Source organism: Pholis gunnellus (assembly GCF_910591455.1).
Source record: "Pholis gunnellus genome assembly, chromosome: 20".
Taxonomy (NCBI): Eukaryota; Metazoa; Chordata; class Actinopteri; order Perciformes; family Pholidae; genus Pholis; species Pholis gunnellus.
In genome coordinates this window covers 19,409,199-19,435,180 of record NC_136547.1, presented here as the reverse complement: position 1 = coordinate 19,435,180, position 25,982 = coordinate 19,409,199, and the positions used below count along the sequence as shown (strand labels likewise).

The following is a 25,982-nucleotide window of genomic DNA, read 5'->3' as shown; positions in this document are numbered from 1 at the left end:
TAGCTATGAATAACTTCAGCCGCAAGAGACATTTAGCATCACGACGCAGATCTCAAGGCCCGATGTTAAATGTTAAGTGTTAGCATATCGCTACTTATCAGCTACCTGTCCATCCAGAACCCTCGGCTCAGTAGGCGGCTCAAAGCACCCGACGTGCCGGACGATTCTTCCCAGATCCAGAGCCCTCGCTGTTGTGACAGTGGAAAACACGTGACTGTAAGCTTTAATGGGCGGTCTAAATCACAGGCCTGTCACTTTGTACCTTCATTCAGATTAATGTGCACACCGACCGGCCAGCCATTAAGCCCCACACAGGCCCTCTCAATGACACACCTCGGTGCTCTGTGGCTCTTTGCTGCGCACCTGCCGCACAGAAATGCACACTGAAAAGCCACAGCGAGGCTTGTCATGCTTTCCCATACGAAGCACATTCACTCAAAACACAAACACACACACACACACACACACACACACACACACACACACACACACACACACACACACACACACACACACACACACACACACACATTTTTACCAGGAAAAAAAGCCAGTAAACCAACACGCTGCAACCTTGGGAAGAGAGATGAGGTGGAAAGAGTGAAACAATGGGAATGTCAGGGAATCAGATGTGTCTCAACTGTGGAGTTCTCCAATAAAAACACAGCCATGGCCTCGCTAACCTCATCTCACACCCTCTTTAGTTAGCGGCTGACACACACACACTCCAAGATGGAGAATCAATTATTCGTGATGAATATTATTGATTGGTGTCCAGGAAATTTGAAGTGAATCTTTGACAGGAGATGATGTGAATCAGGTGTGTTTGTAGAAGCTTTGGTGAAAGATAAAAAAGAATACAATCAAAGAAATGCATTCACTGGTAGATCTACACCATGGATCTAAACAACATCTAACACTGAACACAAAGGTTATAACTTAACATTAACAGCTGTTAGGGATCATTCAAGTGGGAACTTTCCTGAGAAACGTCCCCACTGTTTATCCCCCACGTAATACATCGTCATTCACTGAAAAATCCCTTTTCAGAACCAAAGCTTTTTTTGGGAAGAAGTCACAGCCATTGCCCAGAAAAAGGCCTCGTCCAAAAGAATCAGATGTTAAGTATTAATTCTTCGGTTTGACGATGAATTAGCGGCTCTTTTTTTATTTTCTTGGCACGAGTTCTTCAGTGCCACCAGATGTTGCTGTCTGTAAAAATACTCATAAGTCACACTGGTGTCTGTGCTCGTTCGCTTTCTCAGAGCTCAGAGTAATTCTCAACAAGCATCTGGCTAATTCTACTGAAAACAGTTTCATCATCTGTAGGAGAGGAAGCAGATAGGAAGGGATGCTCTGCCCCCATTCGGTGGCAGACAGAAGTGCAGCGCTCCACATTCAGCACAGAGACCTCGTATCACCCACAGCACCAACACTCTGTTACACTGTTACACTGTTCAGATATTCCCTTTGAAGATACATTGAGGACCGTTCCCAAGCTAAAGTACATGTCGGAGTATATATATCACAGGCAGCACATTATTTCACCAGATTTGAATTAAAGACTATTTCATGATTGTGAATCTAAAGAACATTATTAACAATTCTTTTCAGTTAAAAAAAACCCAGAGGGTTAGGCAGTAAATAGCAACAAAGAAATGTCACCCAACTATCCATCACCCTAAATCGTTTTCGTGTCTTTCATGTCATTGTTATGGTTTTTTTCGATCCCCAACCTTGCTCTTGTTTTTTCACTCTCACTGTTTTCAGCTGACTTTACAAAACGAGGCTCAGATAAACCTGTGAAGCAGCTGAGGCACATCATTTTGCACCCGTCCACAGACACTTAGAGCTGAAACGAGACAAGAAGGGGCTGTTATACAGTACCTGAAAGAAACTATATAACCAACATGATGTGACCTATTTAACCCTTCAGACAATCCAAAGCTAAATCAAATGAAATATACTTTTCCTGAACTATGATCAAGTTGTTTAGACCCGTTGACGTCAGATAACACTAAAAGAAAACTTGAATAATTCAAACACAAAACACTGAAAAAGTCCTTCAAATAGCTGTTTTTCTACGAAACAAATCGCTCTCACTGCTGCTTCTCCTCACTGAAGGCAGACCCCTCACACTGTAACTGAACAGAGCTTGATTTTTATGGCATTGTTAAAGCAGTAATCATTGTGGCATTTGCGTCAATGATTACTCTATGAATTGGCCTCCCTTGGTTAGACCTTCTCATAATTTCCAGACCCCTGCTTGAGAGCAGCTCTGTATTATGCCAATTAGAGCGGTGAGTCATATGTCACTGGCCACCGGAGAATTCAGCCTCCTCCACTTTGTGCTATAAATTTACCTCTAGCTGTTACACTGTCAAGGTCTATTGTCATTCTGCTGCTGACTGACTGGGGGAACTGATATATCGCCTACATGCTGCTGTCAAGGCGATGTGGCGGAGTGTGTGTGTGTGTGTGTGTGTGTGTGTGTGTGTGTGAGAAGGTAAAAGGCGGGGGTTTAATCTGATTTTATATCGCAATTGCAGTCATTCATATCCTTTAATCGCTTTCTATTCATTTAGTCATTTACTAAGAATTATGCCAGAAAACAAGGGCATTGGAGGTTTCCTTCACCTTTCCCCGAGTGCACAGAGAGAAAAACAACACACATGACAAAGGATTTTGTTCTTGTTAATATGTGCTGAGCTCTTACACAGCAATGTCAGGGGGCCATAAGCCCAACCCCCCCCCCCAGGCCTAATTAGATTAATGGACGAGATGGAGAGGATCTAATGACCTATCTCCCCGCATCACTGGACAGAGGAAAGATGGAGAGGCGTAAAAAAAAAAAGTGCATCTCCACACATCGCTTCCTCCTCCACTCGTCCTCTCTCTGCTCTGCACCAGACGAGTCAATGGTCCTTGAGAACGCTCGGAGATACATTACACGAAGCCCACGGCTGAGTCGAGCCCCGTCTGCATCGCTGTGGCATTTTGTTGGTCGTTCCCCCTGCTTGACAAGAGGAATGGAACGGCAGAATGTGGGGCAGAGTGGGCGGGCGATAGCAGTGTAATTTCATTCTTAATGCCAAAGCGAGCATACGAGTGTCTTACTAAGATAAGGGCTGAATGAAAACAAGGAAATATGCAAAGATAATGAAAATGACAATGGAGATGGATTTCTGGGCGGAAATGGCCCTACTTTCATCTCGCTGATTATAAAATCAGCTGAATGTATTCGTGATGTAGAGTCTATATACTCTGCATCACTGTGAGACGGTGCAGTTGCAGAGGGATGATGTGTACTACAAAGAAAAAAGCATACAGCAAAACATTTCAGATTTTGAGAGAGACGTTTTTGGATGGGTTTGGTGTGTATCTTAGTGCTACTATGAGTACGTGCCCAAGGACACGTGTAGGTTCGGAGCATTTTTTTATCCGAGGTTTTCACTGCTGGAAAAAGGCCGGAAAGAGAGGACTGCTGGCTGACGTGGATGAAAACAATGCAACGTTTCTAAAATGTTAAAATAAGAACACCCATCTGAACACGAACATTTAATAAAAACACTAAAATATTACAAAACTACCCAGGGTACCTTTTCACAAAACTGCATTTCCCCAAGATATTCAGACAATGTGAAAAGCGTGAAGTAGTTTAATTCACTATAATTGACCCAAGCTTCACTCTCATATCTTCGCTCTGAGTGTAGAATGTTCCAGCGTATAATTCATTGCAAAGTCAACAAGCAGTGAGAGGAAGCGTGGGGCAGCGCTGTAAGTCAGTAAACTGTTGTGTGTCATTTCAAAATGCTGTACGTTTGAGCCACAAAGGATATTATTAACTGCAAACATAATTTCAATTTGTCACATCAAACTGCACTGTATAATTTAAAACTGTCATTATTCTCTGGCCTACACTGCATCGATGCCTTTCATCAGCTACTGTGCGTTTAGTTTCTCTAATTATTCTTTCATAATCCTCAGTTCAGCAGCACTTTAAGGCTGGTCGTTCAGCATGTAGATGCTGGTGTCAACAACATCCCAACTGTATTGAAGTAAATGAAAAACTAAAACTAAATCTGCTCCAGATGCGTTGTGGTGGCGTTGATTCGTTAATAACACCGTACGGTCTAATCCTCGCATTTGGAGCACCTTTGCTTCATGGAAATGTTTTTATCACACTCAGCCGTGCAAGTTGCCACTTTAAGTCAACCCACCTCAGCTTTAACCACGTTCTACCTTAAAGGGAAGGTTTGGGTGCTTCGGGGTATGAGGTACTTATCCCATAATACTGCAGGTAATAATCCTGGTGTTATCTACAATACATCGCCACCAGTGTTTAGGAGCAGGGAAGATTACTGGGCACTCGAGCAAACCGATGTACTGCTGCGGACGGGGGCAGCAGTAAGACTTGTTTTAGCCACCTAAAATAAATCACTATCAGCTTATAAGTGTTTGGTGTATTTGGAATATTTTCGCCGCCGTACGTTGCTGTCAGACAGCCCTTCTCGACGGGGAGCTGATGAAGTTATATCCACCTTCAAAGCCACACGACTCCATTGTCAAAAACAGTATTTTTACCTCCCAGAAGAAAAAAGGGGTTGCTGGTCTATCGCTGCCTCTATTGGTTAGTTTGTGTTATTGTGTGACTCTGGTGAATCTGAACTAACCCATAAAACACCGAAGTCACACAATAACACAAACTAACCAATAGAGGCAGCGGCAGACCAGAAACCTCCACGTTCTGCAAGGAAAAGGTAAAGTTACTGTTTACTGTTTTTAAAGTTACTGTTGTTTGCATAGTTGTGCTCCTGTGTCCTCGCTCCAGTTTGTTTGTCCAAACTGGGTGCATGCTGATTTCCATCTACTGTAGGTAATATACTGACTATGTATATGTACAACGTCACTTCCAAACATCCAAACTACCCCTTTATTGCCTTTATGATGCATTCAGATGCTGGTTCATTTACTTGAAGAGAGGATGCTACATTATCTTCCCAAAGGCACAGAAATAACCTTGTCAATAAAACGTGTAAAGTGTCTTGTGCTTAGATAGATTTTTTGAAGCTTACAGTGAGGTTGCTCACAGAATGGGCTGCAGTGCATTCACCAAGATGTGGGTTGAAGCAGCTCACGACATGAACAGTAGCATTTCATTTACTATAAGTGCAACGGTTCTTGCAGTTGGTGTCCTAAGCCTTTGCTTTAGTGGTCACCTGTAAGCCTATTGGGATCTTATATGAGGTGACGGTGGGGGCTTTTCTCTGTGCAAGAGTATTAGTGGTGCTAAAAGCAGTAATACCATCGGAGAGAAAAGAGAGGAGGGGGATCGTTCAGCTCCTCAGGAATCAGTGCTCTTCATAGTCACCTGCAGACGGCAAAGCAGATGCACCTTTAGGATTCTAGACATGTTTGGCAAGTTGAAGGGTCTCTTCAGTGGCCCGCAGGTGCCAGAGGCTTCGAGGACCCCTGACCCGGCTCCGGCTCCGGCTCCGGCTCCTGCTCCTGCTCCGGCTCCGGCTCCGGCTCCTGCTCCGGCTCCTGCTCCGGCTCCGGCTCCGGCTCCGGCTCCGGCTCCTGCTCCGGCTCCGGCTCCGGCTCCAGCTCCGGCTCCAGCTAAGGTAAGACTTGTCTGGTGGTAGAACATAGTGTGCTGTATGAGTAAATACAAATGTTCTTTATGAACTATAACATATTTTAATTCATATCTAGTTTCTCAGAGGGCAATCGATGCTTGTTTGATGCCCTGAGTGTTCAATAGCTTTCCTGCTGTTCACTATGAGTCAGTGACAGCAGTGGAAGCCAAGACTGAAATATGAAAACTGAAGTATTGTGTCCAGCCTGTAATACAGCAATTTAAATTTGTTTCCACTAAGATCACGGCAGTGGCTTCTTATCTGCTCCCCCATCCATTCAATTGCTCAGTTCTCTTGCCAACAAAGAATCTAATAAAATTGTTTGATTACACGGACACCATTGAAATCGCTCATTAGCCAACGGGCACTTTTGAATTGATTTCATCTCAAACACATCTTGTTTTTAAGAGAGCCGATCGGACGAGGGAGTAATTTGTCAAACGCTGAATTCACTTTTCTTTAAAAAGGCTTTCTTAATTAAAATGTCTCTCTAATGACCGTGGTTTGACTAATGAAGGCGAGCGTCCGACAATGTGAAAAATGTTGATTTATGTTCTAGGAGGACGAGCCAGCCGATAAGCAGAACGAAGCCAAGAATGTGGACAAACCGCCGGGTCAGTCATTCTTCATCTGAGAGGCTGAAATAGCACATTTAGAAACAGGATCATTTGATGTCCGTTTCTGTTTTACTTAGAGTCAGATGGGCTTCACTGTCCATCTCATGGTGAAAACTGTACGGGTGGACTAACCAAAGTCTACAGCTGTTCTCAGATCATTATTTTATCTCTATGCTTGTCAGTTTTTTTAAACAAAAGTCGGAGACTATCGTTGAGCTCCGAGTGTCTGCAATCAGCTTTGTGTGCACTTGTACGGCCGAGCTATCGATCAAGAAGAAAATCAGATCTTTTAAGACAACAGAGAGGCGCACAGATCATCAATATGAAAAGTTCAAGTTGTTGTTTTCTTGAGCTTATTGTCAGTCCAAACCTCATTGTCCCTGCTTTTTGAGGTCTATAACATAAAGTGAATTCCTGTGTCTTGTGACTGTAGCATCGAGCTCAGTGGGTGTTTCATAAATCTATGGCCGGTCACCCGGCACAGCGGCTTAGAGGTAGAACTTAAACCCCTAAACAACCCTCAATTATATCACATAAACCACAAACATATTTGGCCTTTTGGACATTATACATTATCTCATTCATAACTTCAGTTTAGTCTTTTTCCAAGCATGCCTGTGTTTAACTAGTGCAGCACAGATGCAGATGTTTTGCCTGATCGGTTCATATTGAACACTTTATAGCCGTGTGAACTATAGAGCGTCGTTCTAACTTCAGCTGTCCTCATTTAACAATAACGATGGTGTTTGTGTCGCACTTTAAACAAAGTAAAACAAAGCAAATGAGTTCATGAAATTCAACTTGTAAAATACAAACTTATATAATGCAAGGCTTTAAAAATGAGCGTGACAAAAACTCCAGTCTGGAGGAGATGAAATGTAACTATGATTGTTCCCCTTTCCCAGAACCGGCTCCGGCTGCAGCATCAGCCCCGACTGCAGCAGCTCCAGCTAACCCTGATCAAGCTGGACCTGAGGGGTAAGACCTGCACCCTTAGCAGTTTCATCTTTCTCTCTACCTGATTGGATGTTTTTGATTGCAGGGGAGATGCACCGTCAGTATAACGGAAGCACGGGCAATTAAAGAGAGTAGATGTAGAGTATTTATCGCTAGAGCCTCCGAACTCCTCTTCAGCTTATCAAAACACAAGCCTGCCAAGACACACTGACACCACAGACCAGCATCAAATGAATCACCCAACGCACACTAATTAATCTGATTCCCTGGCAAGATCGCAGAGAGAGAGCGGGAGAGAGACAAAGCCTTCAGAGGCGAACGTAACATGTGAGATCGTTATCCCCCGATGCAACATGCATATCAGGAGGGGGATGAACCTGAAAGTGGATTAAAAGCTTTTCAGCTTTTTTAGGTTTAAGAAGCTCTTCAGGTCTGCTTCTGGACAAGCAATAAAAACCATGAAGGCGACACGTTCGGCTGATCCTCACAATCGTAAACACATTTTACTTTTCCAAATGTTGAGACATATCTGTTCATCATAAATGTTTCATCAGTGGATAGTAACGGAGTGAGGAGGAGCTCTATGTGGAGCACGGTTACAGGTGTTTGTGGGTAATACCAGAGTCAGACATTTCTATTTTGGAAACTACATTTCAATCAGCAGAATCTGCATGATCTTGGACTATAAAACAACACATACATTTATATTGTGATGGACATAAATGAATAAATGTGAAAGTTTGCTGTGACTTTAAGCACAACTGATAAGGTGTTTATGTGTGTTGTTTATTCTATCTATATCAAATAAACATATTACTGATTTACCTTAAAACGAACTTATTAGACAATAAGACTAATAAGTTAGTTTAAAGGTAAATAAGTTCCGTAGTAAATCATACCTTCATGAAGGTCATAATGTCCTTTTGGAGGCTGGAGAGGTGTTTCAGGTCACTTTCTTTTAAATTGTGGAGGACAGTACTCCACATCTGCATATTGCAGCCATCCCATAGTACATCCTACACTGTGTCAATGACAAGGAAGTGGTGTCATCTCTGTGAACTGTCATAAGAACAGGTTTTTGTCTATGATTTGATGAAAGTGCTTCAGTTAAACATATTCGGGTCGTGGCGTTTCATTCGCAGCGACTTGACATAAATACATCTTTCTCCCAGTCAGACACATGTAGTGCTGAATTGTGTCCACTAGGGGGCGACATGTGAGCACAGATGTCCCCTGAACGTCTCTGTACTGCTGAGGCTGAAGTTGCTGTATTTGTCATCTGAGCCTTCACTTAAAATGTCATTTCACAGTATGAATGTCTTTTATTTGACATTTCGAATTACAATTGAATCGCTAAGCCGAGTGTGAAAAGTAGTTCCTGTGAACATTAAATAACAGATTTGTCACCACAGTTGCTGGTTTTAGTGATTTGCTCTGACTTGAAGTGGTCAGTGATTAAAACCAGCCAGTGGTTAGTCTGTCAGAATAAAAATGCAGTTTCAATTCCCTCTCATACTTTAGGTTTTGTGTTTTTTAGCCACTTGCAGGCAGCGGAGAAAGGCAGCGAGCACAATAGAGATATATTGGCTTAGCATGAAGTCGGCCATTTAGACATTCAGCTGATGCAGCAACATTTTAAATTGTTCCAGTTTTGTGTGAATCCAATCTTACTTCTGTTGTTTGATGGCTACTCCTGAGGGAAATACCTGATTCTTTAGCTGCAACATGCTCCACTATGTTCATCAGTAGTCGCTCACTGTGTCTGCTGTTTGCTGCTGAGCTGGGAGCGAACGTATAGACATGTCATATTACACGTCAGATCTATTCAGTCATGTTTGGAATATTGATGGCGCTCTGGGATGAAGGATATTCAGTTGAAGGACTCAAGAGCTCAAACATGGCTCCCGGGGTTTGCCAACTATTTTGCTTACAATTGACACGATCCTAGACAGAGTGTTCTTAGATCTACGGTTTAGGTGACAGGCAGGAAGTTTAGTAGTTCTAAAATCTGCTGACTAACACCGAGGCCGCTAAGTTTCCTGAGAATATAATGTCGCTGTGAGCGTCTCTTTGAAATATACTGGAGAACTGTACTGAGGTATTTAAAGATTTCCACACTTTCAGGTTGGACATCAAGTGAAACTGCCTGTTTTCAGACCTTGTTCTGTGCAGTTAGTTCATTGTTGTGTCTTTCTACATTGATTTCTAGCTGGCTAATGCGACACCGTGTGTAAAGGGCCCTCGTGTGGGCCAGATAGCCAGCTAAAAATGTTTCTTGTTGATCATAAATTCTCCAGAACATCACCTCAGACTAGTCTACACATGTTGTGCTATCTCCCTCGTTACACGAGAAACAATCTACCGTCTTCCATCATCATCAGGTTAAACAACAAGATTGCGTGGCTCATTTTTCTGATGTTATTTTCCGTCTCCAGAGAAGAGCCGGCCCCTCCCCCGCCCGCTCCCATCGTCATCAACAAGTATTCAGACCAGCAGCTCAGATCCATCGCCAAGCGCATGAGAGAGAGGCTGGATCTCTACAAGGAGAAAGTGACCGATCAGTACGCTTCATCCCCAGAGATCAGCCCTCCCGTCAGTGAGTACAAACACCCACGCTTTATATTTGTGACTTATGATTGTCATCAGGGCTTTAAAGGCTGCAAATTATGAATATTTAAATTGCATTGTGTGTGTTCAAGCACACTCAAGTCTTAATGTTGTTCCTTTTAGCGCCTTTGCTGCGCAAAGACAACTACACAAAAGTCATCGAGGAGAGGAAGCAGCAAGCAGAGGAGGAGCGCATAAAGAAGGTGGAAGCTGACCAGAAGAAGAAAGAGGAGCAGGAGAAGAAAAAGAAGGAGGCCGAGCAGAAGAAGAAAGAGGAGGAGGAGAAAAAGAAAGCAGAGGCCAAGAAGGAGGAGAAGGATTTGAAGACCAAGTTAATAGAGGCTGCCTGGTTTTCGGTGGACATTGTGTTGAAGCCAATGGAGGACCTGATGGACCCGGTGCTGGGGAACACCATTGACCCGTTCACAGACCGTAGCTACATCGCCTGGCTGAGCTTGGTGACTCTGGCCTTTAACTACAACACCTGGTTCCTCACAGCCCGTCTGTGTTTCCCGTACCACAGCGAGAGCCTCATCCCTTACTGGTTCGCTCTGGATATGCTGGCCGACCTCGTCTACTACATGGACTCCATCATCTTCCAGGCCCGCAAGCAGTTTGTCAAAGCAGGAGACATCATAGTAAGTCTGACGTAGTCCCGGCCGATGGAGGCTGATACTGAGAATGATTTACGATATGACAACATGACGATGTTTTTCCTCTACCTTTCAGAAAGACAGGATGGTGACAAGGAAGAACTACAGAGATTCTGACAGATTCAAGGTACCGTGACTTGAATTCTTTGAACTTAGGGTGAACTCGTCTCAGTGACCTCACACATCTGTCTCTCCTCAACAGCTGGACCTGATCTCCCTCATGCCATTCGACTTGCTGTACGTCCAGTTCGGATTCAGGTCCATTTTCAGATTCAATCGCCTGCTAAAGGTGAATTTAATCATGTGTTACGAAGTCAGTTGATTAAAGATGCTGTTTCCTTCCTGCGGTGGCCTTGGCTGACATTTTCATGCTTACTCTCAAGGTGGATACATTTTTTGAGTTCAGCGATCGTCTAGAGAGCCTCATGGCCAAAGCTTACATCTGGAGGTTAGTATGATAAGTTAGTAAGTTAGTTTTTACAACATTAAGACATGAAAAGATAAGAATCCAGAGCAATAGACAGACACGTCTTTACTTTTCTACCAGAGTGATTCGGACCATTGGATATCTTCTCTTCATGCTCCACCTCAACGCCTGCTTCTACTACGTGGCTTCAGCCTACCAGGGCATCGGGAAAACCAAATGGGTCTACTCCGGTCTGGGCAGCGCGTAAGTACAGGAACCTTATATTCCTGCCTGCGTTTGAGTGTTTGGCATGAGAATACTAAAACGTTATTACCACTGCTAATAGTTTACCACATTTTGTCAAATTTAAAAATGAAAACTTATCCTTTTAGTGAGTGAAGACTTCGTCTTGTGATCAGTGTAACACTTTGTCCCAGTTTAAGTTAACGATTTATTAATTAATGATGAGTTTAAAGTAATTCCTCTTTGTTTTTATTAAGACACTCATCGATAGGGCTGCCGTGCGGCATCGACACGTAGCTTTTAGAGTCAGTGCGATGCTCGCTGCACTGAAACAGAGTTCCAGTTGTCTCCATCCCTGAGACGTCCAAAGACAGTCACACATTTAAAAAATGTCTCGTATGTTCCATCTCTGCTGCTGCTGCTGCTGCAGTTACCTCAGCTGCTTCTTCTATGCGGAGAAGTCCCTGCTGCTGATCGCTGAGTTGCCATTTCCAGACACCGTGTTCGGACAGATCTTTCAGATGACAAACTACCTTTTTGGGGCTTTCTTTATGTCCATCATTCTTGGCCAGGTAGTTTATTTGTAATATATATATTTTTTTATCTTTTATTGCTCTTCTTTTTTTGCCATTAGTATTATTTATAAGTTTTTTTAATTAACCTGTATTTGGATTATTTTGCTTTCGATTTGCAAAGTTTTTTTTTGTGTGAAAATTCGGCAGCAAGACATCAAGGGAATCAAACGTGAAAAAAGGGGGAATTAACAATGATTCCTCCCAAACACATGCACACACATACACACATATTCTATCTGTCTGTCCAAAAAAAACAACAGTCCAATGACACATAGGCTTGTTTGTAACAGCCCCTCTAACGCCCCGCCCTCTCCACAGGTACCTGCGTTGTTACTACTACGCTGTCCGCAGTCTGATCAACATCGGGGGTCTTAACGAACCCCATACCGTCTTTGAGATTACCTTTCAGATGACTAACTTTTTCACGGGCGTCTTTGTGTTCTCCAGTTTGATTGGACAGGTAACATAGAGAGTCCCAACATGCTCCGTTCCTCTGGAACCCTGGTAGAAATTAGCACCTCTAAATTAGCATTTAGCATGTCTTCTCCCACTTGTCTTGTTAATGTAGTGACAGATAAATGAAACCCTTTGAAGTTAGAAATCACAATCATCAGGCATTTTACCATAGTAGTCTCACTAACACCCCATCATCTGTGTTTCACTGGTTCCCTGTGTGTCAAATGTGCTAATTGTTGCAACATTGGTGTAATTGACCGTAGTAGTTATTTTCCTTAGTTGACGTATTTGTTCTTACCGTCGTCTGGCCTCAGATGAGAGACGTCATCGGTGCAGCCACAGCAGGACAGACCTACTTCAGAGCCTCCATGGACGGCACCGTGGACTACATGGTGAACAACCACATCCCCCCTTTGGTGCAGAACCGAGTCCGCACCTGGTTCACCTACACCTGGGACGCACAGGGCATGCTGGGTCAGTAACACTGGACAAAGTGCTCAGCTCAAGTTTTTACAGAATGTTAGAAAGCCTTGTAAGAAACCAGTTCACACACATCACCTTAAAAAGGTTGTACCACATCCCTCTGTAGCTCGAGACTCACGTGACCCCAGAATAAATTCCCCGTTTCATCTCGATGCTTTCAGACGAGTCTGAGCTGCTGGACAAGATGCCTCTGGTGATGAGAACCGCCATCGCTGTGGACATCAACCTGACGACCTTCCAGAAGATCGATCTTTTCAAGGTGCCTTTTCAAGACGCCACAAACACAACACATTAGGCACACAGCAGCCTGGGAATGAAGTCGGTTAAACATAGCGTTTCCTCTACAGGGCTGTGACCAGCAGATGTTGGTGGACATGTTACTGAGGCTCAAGTCTATCGTCTATTTACCGGGAGACTTTGTCGTCAAAAAAGTGAAAAATTCTCATCATATCGTCTTTATCATCCTTCAAAACCCCATGAGCACAACCTTTGTGTACATATCTACTGTCTATTCTTCTGTACACTATTTGTCATGTTTCTGCATGTGTAAATAACTTTGCTCGCTCTGCAGGGCGACATCGGCAAAGAGATGTACGTGATTAAAAGCGGTGCGGTGCAGGTGGTGGGAGGACCCGACAACAGCATTGTGTTTGTCACACTGAAGGCTGGATGTGTGTTTGGAGAAATCAGGTAGAGAAGAAACAAATACAAAGTCTGAAGAAAGAAACCCGAGAGCGTTGTTAATTCTAGTTTTCACACTGCGATTAACATGCCCCTGATTAGAAGATGATGGATTCAAATTCACATTCTCATCACATCTTTTTCTTTCTCAGTTTGTTACAATCGTCCAAAGACGGAGGGAACAGGCGCACAGCTAACGTCAAAGCCTACGGCTTCGCTAACCTTTTTGTCCTGGAGAAGAAAGACCTGTTTGACATCCTGGTGCACTACCCGGAGTCTCAGAAAGTGTTGGCCAGGAAGGGAAGGTGAGTCAGAGGCCTGGAGGCAAAAACAGCCATCTCACACCGTCACCGGGGTGAGCTCCTGCACACGACCACAGGTCAAGAAGGTCAACAAACAAATCAACAAACCCATTTATTGTCTTTACTATTTATCATTTTAATAATAAAAAAATGACTTAAAGATTATTCAAATTGCTCATCTTACATGCAGCACTTATTTACAGTTGTTATTTTTCCTTATAGCTCACTTTTATTTTAGAGAATTCTTTAAACAGCCAATTCTCCACTTTTACAACCAACATGTTTGGTATTATGCATATTGCAAAAGCTCGTTCAGAGGCCGTTTGTTGAGCCGGCGTCTCTGTTTCTGTGCCGTGCAGGAAGCTGATGAAGGCGAAGGGTCCAGCAGCAGCTAAAGTAGAAGTGGCGAAGGAGAAAGGACTGGCGCTGTTCGGACCCAAGCCGCCCACACCCAAGCTGCTGCGTGCTTTCGGTGGAAACATTAACAAGAACTTTATGGACAAAATGAAGGTAACAACGCCTACGTTTGTATCTATATGTGGTCATTTCAAAGCTATTGCTAAACCCATACTTTGTGTTTCCTTTCCTCCAGACTGCTGCTGGTGGCCAGTGAGGATTGAAGTGAGCTTATTTTTTTATGACTCCTTTTTGGGAGTGAATGTACAGTTTTGTTTTCAACCTCTTGCTACTTGCTCTTTTGTACTGAGTGTGTGTTTCCTGTCATTGTGAGATTCATCGTTTAAAGCTGATGCTGCTGTTGCTTCCCCGTTTTGTTTGACACGCTCGATGGTGACACCATCAGATAACACGAGATCACAAAACCCACCTAACTCAGACAACAAGCAGATTCAAACTCCAAAAATGTATTTAAACACAAACTATTTTGATGAGATGTGCAATATTTGAATCTGTCTGTGAACCTCAACTACTGCCTATCCATCAGTAGATACTGCTGTTTGCTATTGATGCACTATTGTTTTATTTGTCTGCTTTTATGGGCTATATGTTCAGTTTGCCAATGCACGTGGTTGTAAAAGTCTAACAGAGATTATCTATCATAATAATTGATAACTATAATGCTCATGATATAATATTTGATTGATTTTATCCCCTTTAATATCGGCTTGAATAAATAATTCCTTGACTTAACAAAAGTTGACTTTCAGTGTCTTGTCCTGTTTTTTTGCATGTTTCTGTCTGTTTGTTTGTACAGAAGGAGTTACTGGAGAGAGAGAGAGAGAGAGAGAGAGAGAGAGAGAGAGAGAGAGAGAGAGAGAGAGAGAGAGAGAGAGAGAGAGAGAGAGAGAGAGAGAGAGACTAACTAATCCCGTTAGCCAGACACATGGTGGGTTGGTTAATTAACTAAGTGCTCTCTGTGGTTGTGAACTTAAATGAACTTGGAGTGGACTGAAATAACCCCGGCAGCCTGTGAGTGTCTACCATGTAGTTCATGTGTTATCCCGTGATTAGATATATTCACAAATGAAATCAGTTCTGTGTGAAATGCAGAGGCAAAACTAACAGTTGTTTTTATTTATTTCAATAAACTTAATGGCAGAGTTGGTAACCACTTTGTAATAATGAAAATGTGTCCTATCCCCGACCTACTTTGGCTGATAATAATCCCTTTTTTCATTTGATCATTGATTATTAAGAAGACACACTTGTATTCATTATTAAGATGCATTTTGCCAACAAATGACAGTAATTATACCTCTGATTCGGCCTCTTAAATGGTCCGTGGACTGGAGTCAACACAGGACAGTTGTCACGCCTGGCAGTGATTGGCAGCTGTGATTGCTGATCTGGTGTTGACTTCAGGAGAAAGGGGCGTGGCCCAGAGGGAATTAATGCGTCTAACAAATTTAATTGCCTCAGTCTGTTGTGTGGATTTGAGACGAGGACTACAGAGCGTCCGGGGACTCTTGCCTGCATTGGAAAGCGTTTCCAGGAGGACTGGTCTGCTGTAGCCCACACCGAGCCCCACACCATGTTCAGCAGGTTTAAAAAGATGATGGGGGCTCCCGAGCCTCCCTCTAGCGACGATGAGGCCACGCCTCCTACCCCACCTCCTACCCCACCTCCACCAGCTAAGGTAAGGCCTGGCCTCTTTTTAATACCTTACGTATAAAACACCTGCACCAGAGAGGTGTTTCCAAAACATTTCTTTACCTTCATGTTTGTGTAATCTGCATTTTTTTCATATTTATTTTGTAATGTGTATTAGCATGTGTGCACCATTTAAACCAAACATTGCATTAATCAGGTTGAGTACTCGCTACCTTGTTTTAAAGGTAATCCGTGGCTGGTAAATCAGATCACCTCTGAAGCAGCTTGGCACTGATGAAGGGCCTGCATGGGTGGATTCACTGTTGCTGGTTTACTGCTGGGCCTTCAATATGTTTCCTGAGATGCTGCTGAGGAAGAACTACAAGTGTAGTTATGTACACACCGTAATCATTAGCAAATATCAGAAGTGAAACCTACTTCGCCCTTTTACATTTGCATGCTTTATTCACTTACAAATAAAAAGAGATTCACAGCTGACTGTTGGGATGTGTCCCCTTTTTGTCTCGAGGCGTTGTTTGTCCACTTTCGTCTGCACACTGGTACCATTATTGTTTATTTACAGGAAGAAAAGCCCCCTGAAAAGAAGGATGGCGAAGAGGAAAAGAAAGAAGAAGGGAAGACAGAGGGGGACAAAAAAGAAGAGAAGAAAGAAGAAGAGCCCAAGAAGGAAGAACCACAACCAGGTGAGCGGTCTAATGCGTTGAGCTGATAAATATAGCATCTGTTATGCAGCTTTGCAGCTGATTAATTGAAATCAAGAAAGCCACGTACTATTCACATCAATTTAACGGTCCTCGCCAAGTACAGTAAATGCACAGGAAGTGGCATGAAGTACACCATGTACACACATTTAAGAAGCTAGTGCAGTAAACTACTCGAGGTTGCTTTGATTTTCATCTCATGGATTTTTATTTTCGTCTCACTTCAGGGTGACATAAATACAGTCCAGTGGTTTAAAATATTGTCAATATTGTCATGATCTTGGTCTTTGTTTAGTCCCGTTCCTGTTTTATTTGTAACAGTCTTTTCTCTTGTGTCTTGATTTGTTTCCCTCCGTTTGATCGTCTACCCTGCCCTGAGCCCTGAGCCCTCCTGTGGACGTCTAATCAATGCTGATAACTGTATTGCAATGAAGAAATTAATTCCCCAGCGCGTGCTCCAGTATATTGACCAAGAAAGCTGATTTCTCCTGCTCCTGGTACATGTGCCTACATGTACCAGGATGCATTGTGCGAGCTGGCCGAATCCCAATCTAAGGCCTTAAAGCCTGAACCCTCAGGGATTTACTGACGTCACCTGATAAATGGTTGAGTGTGAGAGAGAAAGGCTTGAAATGCTGTAAATACCAATAGGACAGCACTTTGCTGCAACCTGATTTTAACATCTTCCAGACTCTTTCCTCACAAAATGAGAGGTCATCTATTTACTCGTTTTTTTCAAAACAGCTTCAATGACAAAATACTGTCTGACGGATAAATCTATGAGACACAGTCTCTGCTTCCAGTGTTTTCATGTCCCATCTTTATTCTTTAATGTTTCTGAGTAAATAAGTAATTTGCAAGGCTAAACACACCTGTGCCGTCCTCTTTATTTACCTTTTATTTACGTCTCCATGGGCCCAATCCCAACGTCCCCGATCCCAACGTCCCCGATCCCAACGTCCCCGATCCCAACGTCCCCGATCCCAACGTCCCCGATCCCAACGTCCCCGATCCCAACGTCCCCAATCCCAACGTCCCCCCTCACGGACTCACGGACTTTGAGGCGCGCGAGTCCGTGAGGGTTTAGGGATGTCCCGCTGTCAAATCATCGAGTGTTTGAGGCTCTCTGGCAGACATTTTGATCCCTTTATGAACCCTTATCGTAAATCAGCATAGGATGCTGACTTTGCCTCAGGGAATTACCCACAAATCATTGCAATGTGACGTTAAACACGGGGTAACCAGCGGACGCATTGAGACGTAAAAAAAGGTAAACAAAGAGGACGGCTCACGTGTGTTCAGCCTGGAGTATTACATTTACACAGAAACATTAAGGGTTAAAGATGGAACACAAAATAAACTTATATTTATTCATTAAATATTTGATTTTGTCAGCTGTTTTGACAAAAACGAGTAAATATATTATATGAAGTCAGCTCATCTTGTGAGGAAAGAGCCTGGAAGACGTTCAAATCAGGGAGTCCAAAGTATAAAATAAATCATATTTGTTGTCGTTTTCATGGTAGAAGTGCTGTCCCATTCCTATTTACACCATCTCACGCTCAACCACTCACCAGGTGACGTCAGTAAATCCTTGAGGGTTCGGGGTTTGAGGCTTTAGGGGGGACATTGGGATTGGGTCCATGCTTCCACTGCTAATCCCGTGTTTAACGTCACATTGCTATGAATTGTGGGTAATTCCCTTGTGCAAAGTCTGCAGAAATGAAAACTTACGGAAAGGGTTCATAAAGGGCTCAACATGTCTGTGAGAGAGCCCTCAAAACATTCTGATCTGGCAGTGGGACAAAACTAAACCCTCACAGGCGTTACAGGAGCGCGATGGGGATTCTGATAAATTGACAAAATAAACTGTCAAAATGTCAAAGGACATATTAACACACTTCATTCAAACTGAACAGCTGCCCCACTGCAGTGTCTCCTTAGCAGCTCTCGCTCATTCTTTGGCAGGAGACCATTAACTTAGAAAAATAAATAAACCTAAATCACCTTGCTTGTCTTGGTTGTTTGTTTTTGGGATCCTGAGGAAGGTCTCCATGCACCTTTGTCCCAGTGAGGAGAAAAAGCCTTTCATGCATAGTTACGCACACACGGCATCGGCGTCGACAGCATCCATCTAAAATAGAGGGTCTTCATCGGCCTTATCCTGGAGCGGCCTCCCTCCGGCTGAATACAGACAGCAACAACAACGTACAAATGTAAAACACTTTGATATGGTTGGTAGAAATGGACTAAAGAGTGCTGCTGTATTTCTCTTCCAGCTCCTGCCTCAGGACCTGCCCCAGATGCTGCTGCTGCTGCTGCTGATGATGATGCTCCTGCTGCTCCTGCTCCTGCTGCTCCTGCTCCTGCTGCTCCTGCTCCTCCTGCTGCTCCTGCTGCTGCTGCTCCTGCTGCTGCTCCTGCTGCTGCTCCTGCTCCTGCTGCTCCTGCTGCTCCTGCTCCTGCTGATGCTCCTGCTGCTGCTGCTCCTGCTCCTGCTGCTCCTGCTGCTCCTGCTCCTGCTGCTGCTCCTGCTGCTGCTCCTGCTCCTGCTGCTGAAGGGTAAGAATTGATCCCATACTGTGTCTATCTAATGAAGCGGGTCTGGGATTTGGATGGACATGTCAGTATTACTGACACTTCAAGCTTTTAAAAGGCTCCTTAATTCAGATTTCTTTCGGAAATACAACTTTTTCGCGAACATTTGCTTTTTAGTCACAATTTTATCATCAAAAATGATTTGAAACATTATTGTTTCTGTTGTCTTTACTCATTTACAGTATATTTAGCGTCTGTGTAGCTGTATAATGACAATGTGTGAGAGACAAATATATCTCCAGAAATGTGATTGCAGATGGTCCTTTAGCTATGTATTGTTTTTGTTTTACTTTGTAGCATTCAGTATTTACATCATTTCCAAACTTAAGACATAACTGTTGCTGCTAATATCTGCCATTTAAAATCTAAACTTGACACATGAACCATTGTTACGGATGGTGCAGGTGAACTACTCTGAGTAGCTGCACCTGCCTTGTTTCAGCTCTCCTCACGATAAGTACAGTGGACGTCCTGCATGTTATAGCTGCAGTAACAGCGGCCGTGATCACAGTGTGACTCTCAGCCTGTGACTCCAAAAGTAGGAAAGGAGATTAGGAGCTTAGTGGTATTTGTGACTGAGAACGATCAGTTAGAGCGTTCACATGCAAGTGAAATACTCAAAGCAAGAGAATTCATTTTGTTCTTTGCAGATGATTTAATGAATTTATGTTTTTGTTTTTTTTTATTGGCAAATGAACAATTGTTGAAATAGAGATTAGAGAGGTTTTAATATGACATATTCATGAAATACTATGTTTTCTCTTGGGTTCAGATAAAAGTGAAAATAGAAGTCCAACGTGTTTGTTCTATAGATTATTATGATAGAGCTAATAGAGGGTTGTGTGTCTCTCTCTTTGTCTTCCTTCAGCAGATGAATAGTGACAATAATAACATGAACTATACTGATTGTTCCATTTAACTGAGGATACTCTTCTTCTCACTTCCCTCCTCTCTGATTTAGCGTCACCTTGTCTCTGGTAATCCTTTATTCGCCCTTCTTTTATCTTTGCTCCCTGTTTTTCAGTGAAGAGGCCCCGCCGCCTCCTCCTACTCCTCCACCTGTCGTCTACTTCCGTGAAATAGATGATACGCTCAGAAGTATAGTCAAGAAGGTCAAAGAGCGGACAGAGCTCCTCAAAGAGAAAGTCATAGACCCGTATGCCACTTCGCCAGAAATCAGCCCACCTGTCAGTAAGTACGGACACGTTCAGAGCAACATGCAGACAGCAAACAAGCCAAAAGGGCCATTTAACTCTCCGCCACTCTCTTTGTCTGCTCAGCACCTATTCTGAGGAAGGAGGACTACATCAGGTTGAAGGAAGAGGAGCGAATAGCAAAAGAAGCAGTGGACAAAAAAAAGGCAGAGGAGGCGGCCAAGAAGGCAGAGGAGAAGAAGAAAAAGGACGAGGAGAAAAGGCTCGAGGCGGAGAAGAAAGGGGAGGAGGAGAGGCTGGCGGAGGAGGCTAAGAGGAAAGCGAAGATCCTCCCAGACATCAGCTGCTCCTTCTTCGACCTCCTCTTCTATCCAATCGAGAACTGGATGGATACCATCGTGGGCGAGACCTTAGATCCTTTAGGTGTGTATGGTGCACGCAGGGAACAGGACAGCTGAGAATTAAATGAACATAAACACAAAAAAATGAATCTGTGTGTCTGTTTCTCTCCAGATCGTCGGTACATTGCCTGGTTGTCCGTGGTAGCGGTGGCGTTCAACTACAACGTTTGGTTTTGCACCGCGCGGTTGTTTTTCCCTTTCCATAATGAAACCAACATCCGCTACTGGATATGTTTCGACATTCTCTGTGACTTAGTGAATGTTGTTGACATCGTTCTTTGGCAGCCCCGAATACAGTTTGTCAAAGCCGGAGACGTTGTTGTGAGTCACAAAAACAAAACGGATCGCCACTACGAGTGTGTAGTCTGTATCTATGATAGTTTGCATATTCTTAAACTCGCCTGAACTGTGAAACGTGTGTTTGATTCCTCCCGCAGAAAGACAGACGTGTGGTGAAGGTACATTATCGGAAATCACAACGATTTAAGGTGAGACGGTAATGACATGTCCAGTACTGCAATGAAATACTGTAACATTTCTCATTATATTTCTACTTTACTTCATTTTTAGGATGATTTTGTCTCGTAGTTACGGGCTAATATAACATCATGAAACATAAGACGACGCTGACCTCTTGCCCTTAGGTCGAGCTTTAGTTTTATATGATACCAGCAGCTTCACACCAGCTTTAAAGCTGAGCCCGCCGTCGGTCGGGTTGTTAACAGGTAAAAGATTAAACCTTTGGTTGCCGACCTTTTTTGGATTGTGACCCCTTACAGTAAAACAGTGTTTGTTCATGTGTCAGATGTCAATGAGTTGGGAGCAGATCCATCAAAGAGACAGTCCCCCCCCCTTAACGTCTCACATGGTTTCATTCCAATAACGGCTCAAAGAACTGAAATGAGTCATTATTTCTCCAAAGAAGTGAAGCATTATTACAAATGTGTGCAGCAGACCTCTGCTTTGTCTTATGACCCCTCAGATTTGTCTTGTGACCCTTTGGAGGGGCCCCACCCTTAGGTTGGGAACCACTGGACTAAACTATCCAACTGTACATGAAGTGGTTCAAATGAGCTCTACCTCAACCAGCTTTAAACACTATTAGAGTGCATCAGTATTAACAATCTAATAATGTCATGAATGATAATATATCAGTCATTTCCTTTGACTTTAATACTTGCAGTAGATTTAGCAGATGATTTTACTGATATGTTCACGATGTGTTACCACTTCTTCTACTGAGTAAATGATCTTCTTACTTCCTCCACCAATGTGCAAATGATGAAATTTAACGAACCCGCTGTGAAACAAATCCAAGTTTTACATTTATTTCTCTTTTTAGATTGATATCTTCAGCATCCTCCCCTTTGACCTTCTCTGCCTGCACTTTGAATTCTCCACCATCTACAGAATCAACCGCTTCATCAGGGTAGGGCCGCCGACTCGTCCGTTTAACTAATGATGTAAATGAAGAGAACTATGTAAATGTGAATCAAAATATTTTAGTTTCAAAAGGTCTGGTCCCTCACGTGTTTGCTTTCTTGTGTGTTCTAGATCGAGTCCTTCTTTGATTTCAGCGATAAACTCGAGAGTATCATGGCCAAGGCCTACATCTGGAGGTAAATGACAGGAAAAAATCAATACTATTTGTATTTATTTTGATTGTTTGGATGTTACCTGACACTCCCGTTCAAACTCGACAGATTATACATTGTTCTGAATTCTTATTCATCAATTTTATTAGTTCCGTTTCTTCTAATCCTTCTCTTATCGCTGTCTTTCTAACGCAGAGTGATTCGCACCACGGGTTACCTGCTCTACGCCCTCCATCTCAACAGCTGTGCGTACTACATCGCCTCCATTCACCAGGGTTTGAATACGACCACATGGGTGTACAATGGAGAGGGCACGGCGTACGTACTCTTTTTTCTTTTGTCTCATTTGTGATGTTTGTGATTTATAGACGTCGTTGCCAGAGCTCTCCGTGGTGCTGAAACCCTGAGAGCCGACCCCTCTTTGTGACCCCGTCCATGGTGCTGCAAGTGACTCTATAATGAGTTCCTCCCTGTTTACTATGCCGGTGCAGTGTCTGTTCAGAACAAGCCGAATCATTGTCCTGTGGTGTTTCTTCAAGAACTGCTCATACAATCAGCATTGCTCTCAACACTCGCAGGTGTCCTTAGCAATACACCTGCCACGACATAGCTGCGGGAATTCCTTTAAATGTGGCTTATAAGTCAAGATGGATTCTGGGATGAACTACTTACATTAATACGACCTCACGTCTGTCCTGTTCCTGTGAAAGCCATATCTCAAGAATGCCTGGGGGGGAAACATCCATTTGGAATTAAGGATGAACTAATTTCATTTTTGTAGCCAAACGGGCAAAAAGGGCAACGTGACCTCACAAAACGCATTTTTTAGCCATAACTCAAGAATTCATATGCTAATTGTGAAAATGTTACACCGACGTCTAAACTAATTAAAAAGATAAAGGGACTACATTTTGGGCAAACATGGGTGAAAAGTGCAACTTGACTGGTTGGCAGAGGCATAAACCGCAAGGTGGTAATTCTAGTTTATGACATCACAGCACTGTTTAAAGCCATACTAACATTTTCATGACATAATATACTATGACCTTTATATATGAAGTGTAAACTACACTATGATATTTTTCATGACATACTACATGGTTTACCAACTATAACTTTTTGGGACTTTTTGACAAACTATACCGTTACATTTTTTTAAAATCTTATTACACTGATTTTATGTTTTGTACGTACTATACTATGACATTTTCTTGGCACACTGTACTGTGACTCTTTATTGCAAAGTTAAGCTTGATTTTAACACTTTGTAGGCATACTAATGAGTTTTTTAAGGGAATGTATATGTGTTTGTATTTGGTTTTCAAAGTCACCTCACAAAACACGTTTTTGAGCATAACTCAAGAATTATTATGTCCATATGCTAATTATGACAATTTCACACAAATGTCCAATAGAATAACATGATGAAGTGATGACATTTTGGACAGACCTTGGTGTACGCTGTAACTTGGCATTCATTCGTACTCCGTCCTTCCACAGGTACCTGCGCTGTTACTACTTTGCAGTCCGCAGTCTGATCAACATCGGTGGTCTTCCAGAGCCCGTGACCACCTTTGAGATAACATTTCAGATGGCCAACTTTTTTATTGGCGTCTTTGTGTTCTCTAGTTTGATTGGACAGGTAGGTTGTATATTCATAACTCTTATCATATTACACCTCCTACCAAACGCTTATCTTCACAACGTATATTGCAATCAAACGCGCTCCTCGTCCGTCTGTCTGTCTTTCTCTCAGATGAGAGACGTCATCGGAGCAGCAACAGCAGGAAAGACATATTTTAGGGCATCTATGGACGGCTGTGTTGACTACATGAACACCTACGGGATCCCCAAATATGTCCAGAACAGAATCCGGACCTGGTACAACTACACCTGGGCAGCTCAGGGCATGCTGGGTGAGTCTAAGCAATTCTTAAAGTCAGAAACCAACTGAGACACGTAAGCTCTCACATGATCCAGAATAATATAAAAATGACAAAAGCAATTGTTCAGATATGTCAAGAACCTGCTTTTAAAAGCTCGCTGTACGTTGAGCTGTCTGTGTCCCCTCCAGACGAGTCTGAGCTGCTGGACAAGATGCCTCTGGTGATGAGAACCGCCATCGCTGTGGACATCAACCTGACGACCTTCCAGAAGATCGCACTGTTTCAGGTGAGTCAGCGGCCGCCGTGTTTTCCTAATCATTTGAGAGAGTTAAAGAAAATGTGACATGTGGATTATTGAAGACATGATATTGTCTCTTCCAGGGCTGTGACCAGCAGATGTTGGTGGACATGCTGCTGAGGCTCAAGTCTATTGTCTATCTGCCCGGAGACTTTGTTGTGAAGAAAGTGAGTACACGTGTTTGTGTGTGAATGATAAACCTCGGCGATCATCATGAAGCAAAATAAACAATAACATATTCAAGGTTTCATCAGATGACCTCTGTGCTCGTGTTCTGCATCTTCCTCTGCAGGGCGACATCGGTAAAGAGATGTACGTCATCAAAAGCGGTGCGGTGCAGGTGGTGGGAGGACCCGACAACAGCATTGTGTTCGTCACACTGAAGGCTGGATGCGTGTTTGGAGAAATCAGGTTTGTCTGCGTTTAGCGATCAGTGACAACTAGAACATACAAAAACAAGAGCTGAAGAGGAATTCAACAAGACTCGTCTTATGTAAGTATCACGCCAGTGAGTGTCTCGATAACACTGATTGGCGTGATACTAACAAGTAGACAAGGAGAATAGCTTTGCTTCAGTTAAATCTGGTGCTGTTTTCTTGCCTTAAACAGATATAAACTGTAGTACGGCATAGTGTACATAGATGGCTGTAGCCGTGCAGTCATATTGTACAGTCAATATTACCGTCAGTGTCCCAAGAGACCAATGTTATTTGAAATGGACCCTCTGGACACATGGTGTTTTGTTGGCCTCTGTCCCCATCACAGTTTACTGCAGTCTGCCAAAGACGGAGGAAACCGGCGCACAGCTAACGTGAAAGCGCACGGCTTTGCTAACCTTTTTGTCCTGGAGAAGAAAGATCTGTTCGATATCCTCATCCACTACCCAGAGTCTCAGAAAGTGTTGGCCAGGAAGGGAAGGTAAAGTTATTTACAGTCATATTTGGTAAACCTCTAAAAAACCTTGGTCAAACCCGAATGTGCCAATTCAATGCTGTAATGCAACCCTTCAGCATTGTGTCTGTGTGTGTGATTGTGAAGGAAACTTACCAAAGCCAAAGGCCCTGCAGCTGCTAAGACCAATGAGGAGAAGCCCAAAGGTTTGGGATTCTTTGGAGGAAAACCACCAACACCGAAAATAATGAAACTTCTTTTCAATTTCCGCAAAGGAGGCATCAAGGTAAAGTCTTTACATTCTTCATACAGAGACACCCGGGGTAGTTTCATTTGTAAATTGCTATTGTAAATGTTTAGAGCATTGATATTTATGACGGGGTAATAAATGCAGGTTTTACTCCAGACACAATGACATCACGCTTTCTGTTTCTGTCTCATGTCCACAGAAAGGTGACGCGTAGCAGAAATGACAGTGGGACGTGTGATGAGCTCCACCACATCAAATCTGTATCATTTTTGTATATTTACACTTTACATTGGCGACTGGAAGACCCACAAGAAGACAGAAACGGGGCGTCCGTCGTTTGAATCTAATAATATTCACCTTGTAAATGTTTGTAGATTCCTCAATCATTTGATTTAACCTGATCAGTGCCAGTATCCAAGTCTGATGGTTCAAGTTATGTTTAAAGTTTGTGATATTTTTGTATAAAACCTGAGGCTTTGCCGGGTTAAAATGTGGCGCTGGAGACGAGCAAACATTAAA

At 43.1% G+C, this 25,982-nt stretch overlaps 2 protein-coding genes across 2 annotated transcripts; both read left to right on the top strand.

The window, feature by feature from the left end:
• Positions 1 to 5,411: 5,411 nt before the first annotated feature.
• On the top strand, positions 5,412 to 14,232 carry LOC306712074 (cyclic nucleotide-gated channel beta-3-like; the record flags this gene model as incomplete). Its single annotated transcript, XM_079181174.1, is given in 15 exon segments — positions 5,412 to 5,636; positions 9,650 to 9,809; positions 9,944 to 10,458; positions 10,550 to 10,600; positions 10,676 to 10,762; positions 10,857 to 10,921; positions 11,021 to 11,143; positions 12,016 to 12,157; positions 12,468 to 12,627; positions 12,798 to 12,895; positions 12,984 to 13,067; positions 13,208 to 13,326; positions 13,470 to 13,622; positions 13,979 to 14,129; positions 14,212 to 14,232. Coding segments are annotated over 15 exon segments (2,154 nt in total).
• Positions 14,233 to 15,609: 1,377 nt separating this feature from the next.
• Positions 15,610 to 25,794, top strand: LOC306712073 (cyclic nucleotide-gated channel beta-3-like; the record flags this gene model as incomplete). Its single annotated transcript, XM_079181173.1, has 18 exons — positions 15,610 to 15,714; positions 16,252 to 16,372; positions 18,694 to 18,952; positions 20,013 to 20,179; positions 20,269 to 20,565; positions 20,656 to 20,864; positions 20,981 to 21,031; positions 21,886 to 21,972; positions 22,098 to 22,162; positions 22,334 to 22,456; positions 23,639 to 23,780; positions 23,895 to 24,054; positions 24,213 to 24,310; positions 24,406 to 24,489; positions 24,615 to 24,733; positions 25,088 to 25,240; positions 25,361 to 25,499; positions 25,663 to 25,794. 18 exons carry the CDS (start codon positions 15,610 to 15,612, stop codon positions 25,675 to 25,677), a joined length of 2,394 nt encoding a protein of 797 aa, XP_079037299.1. The 3' UTR covers positions 25,678 to 25,794.
• Positions 25,795 to 25,982: the final 188 nt, after the last annotated feature.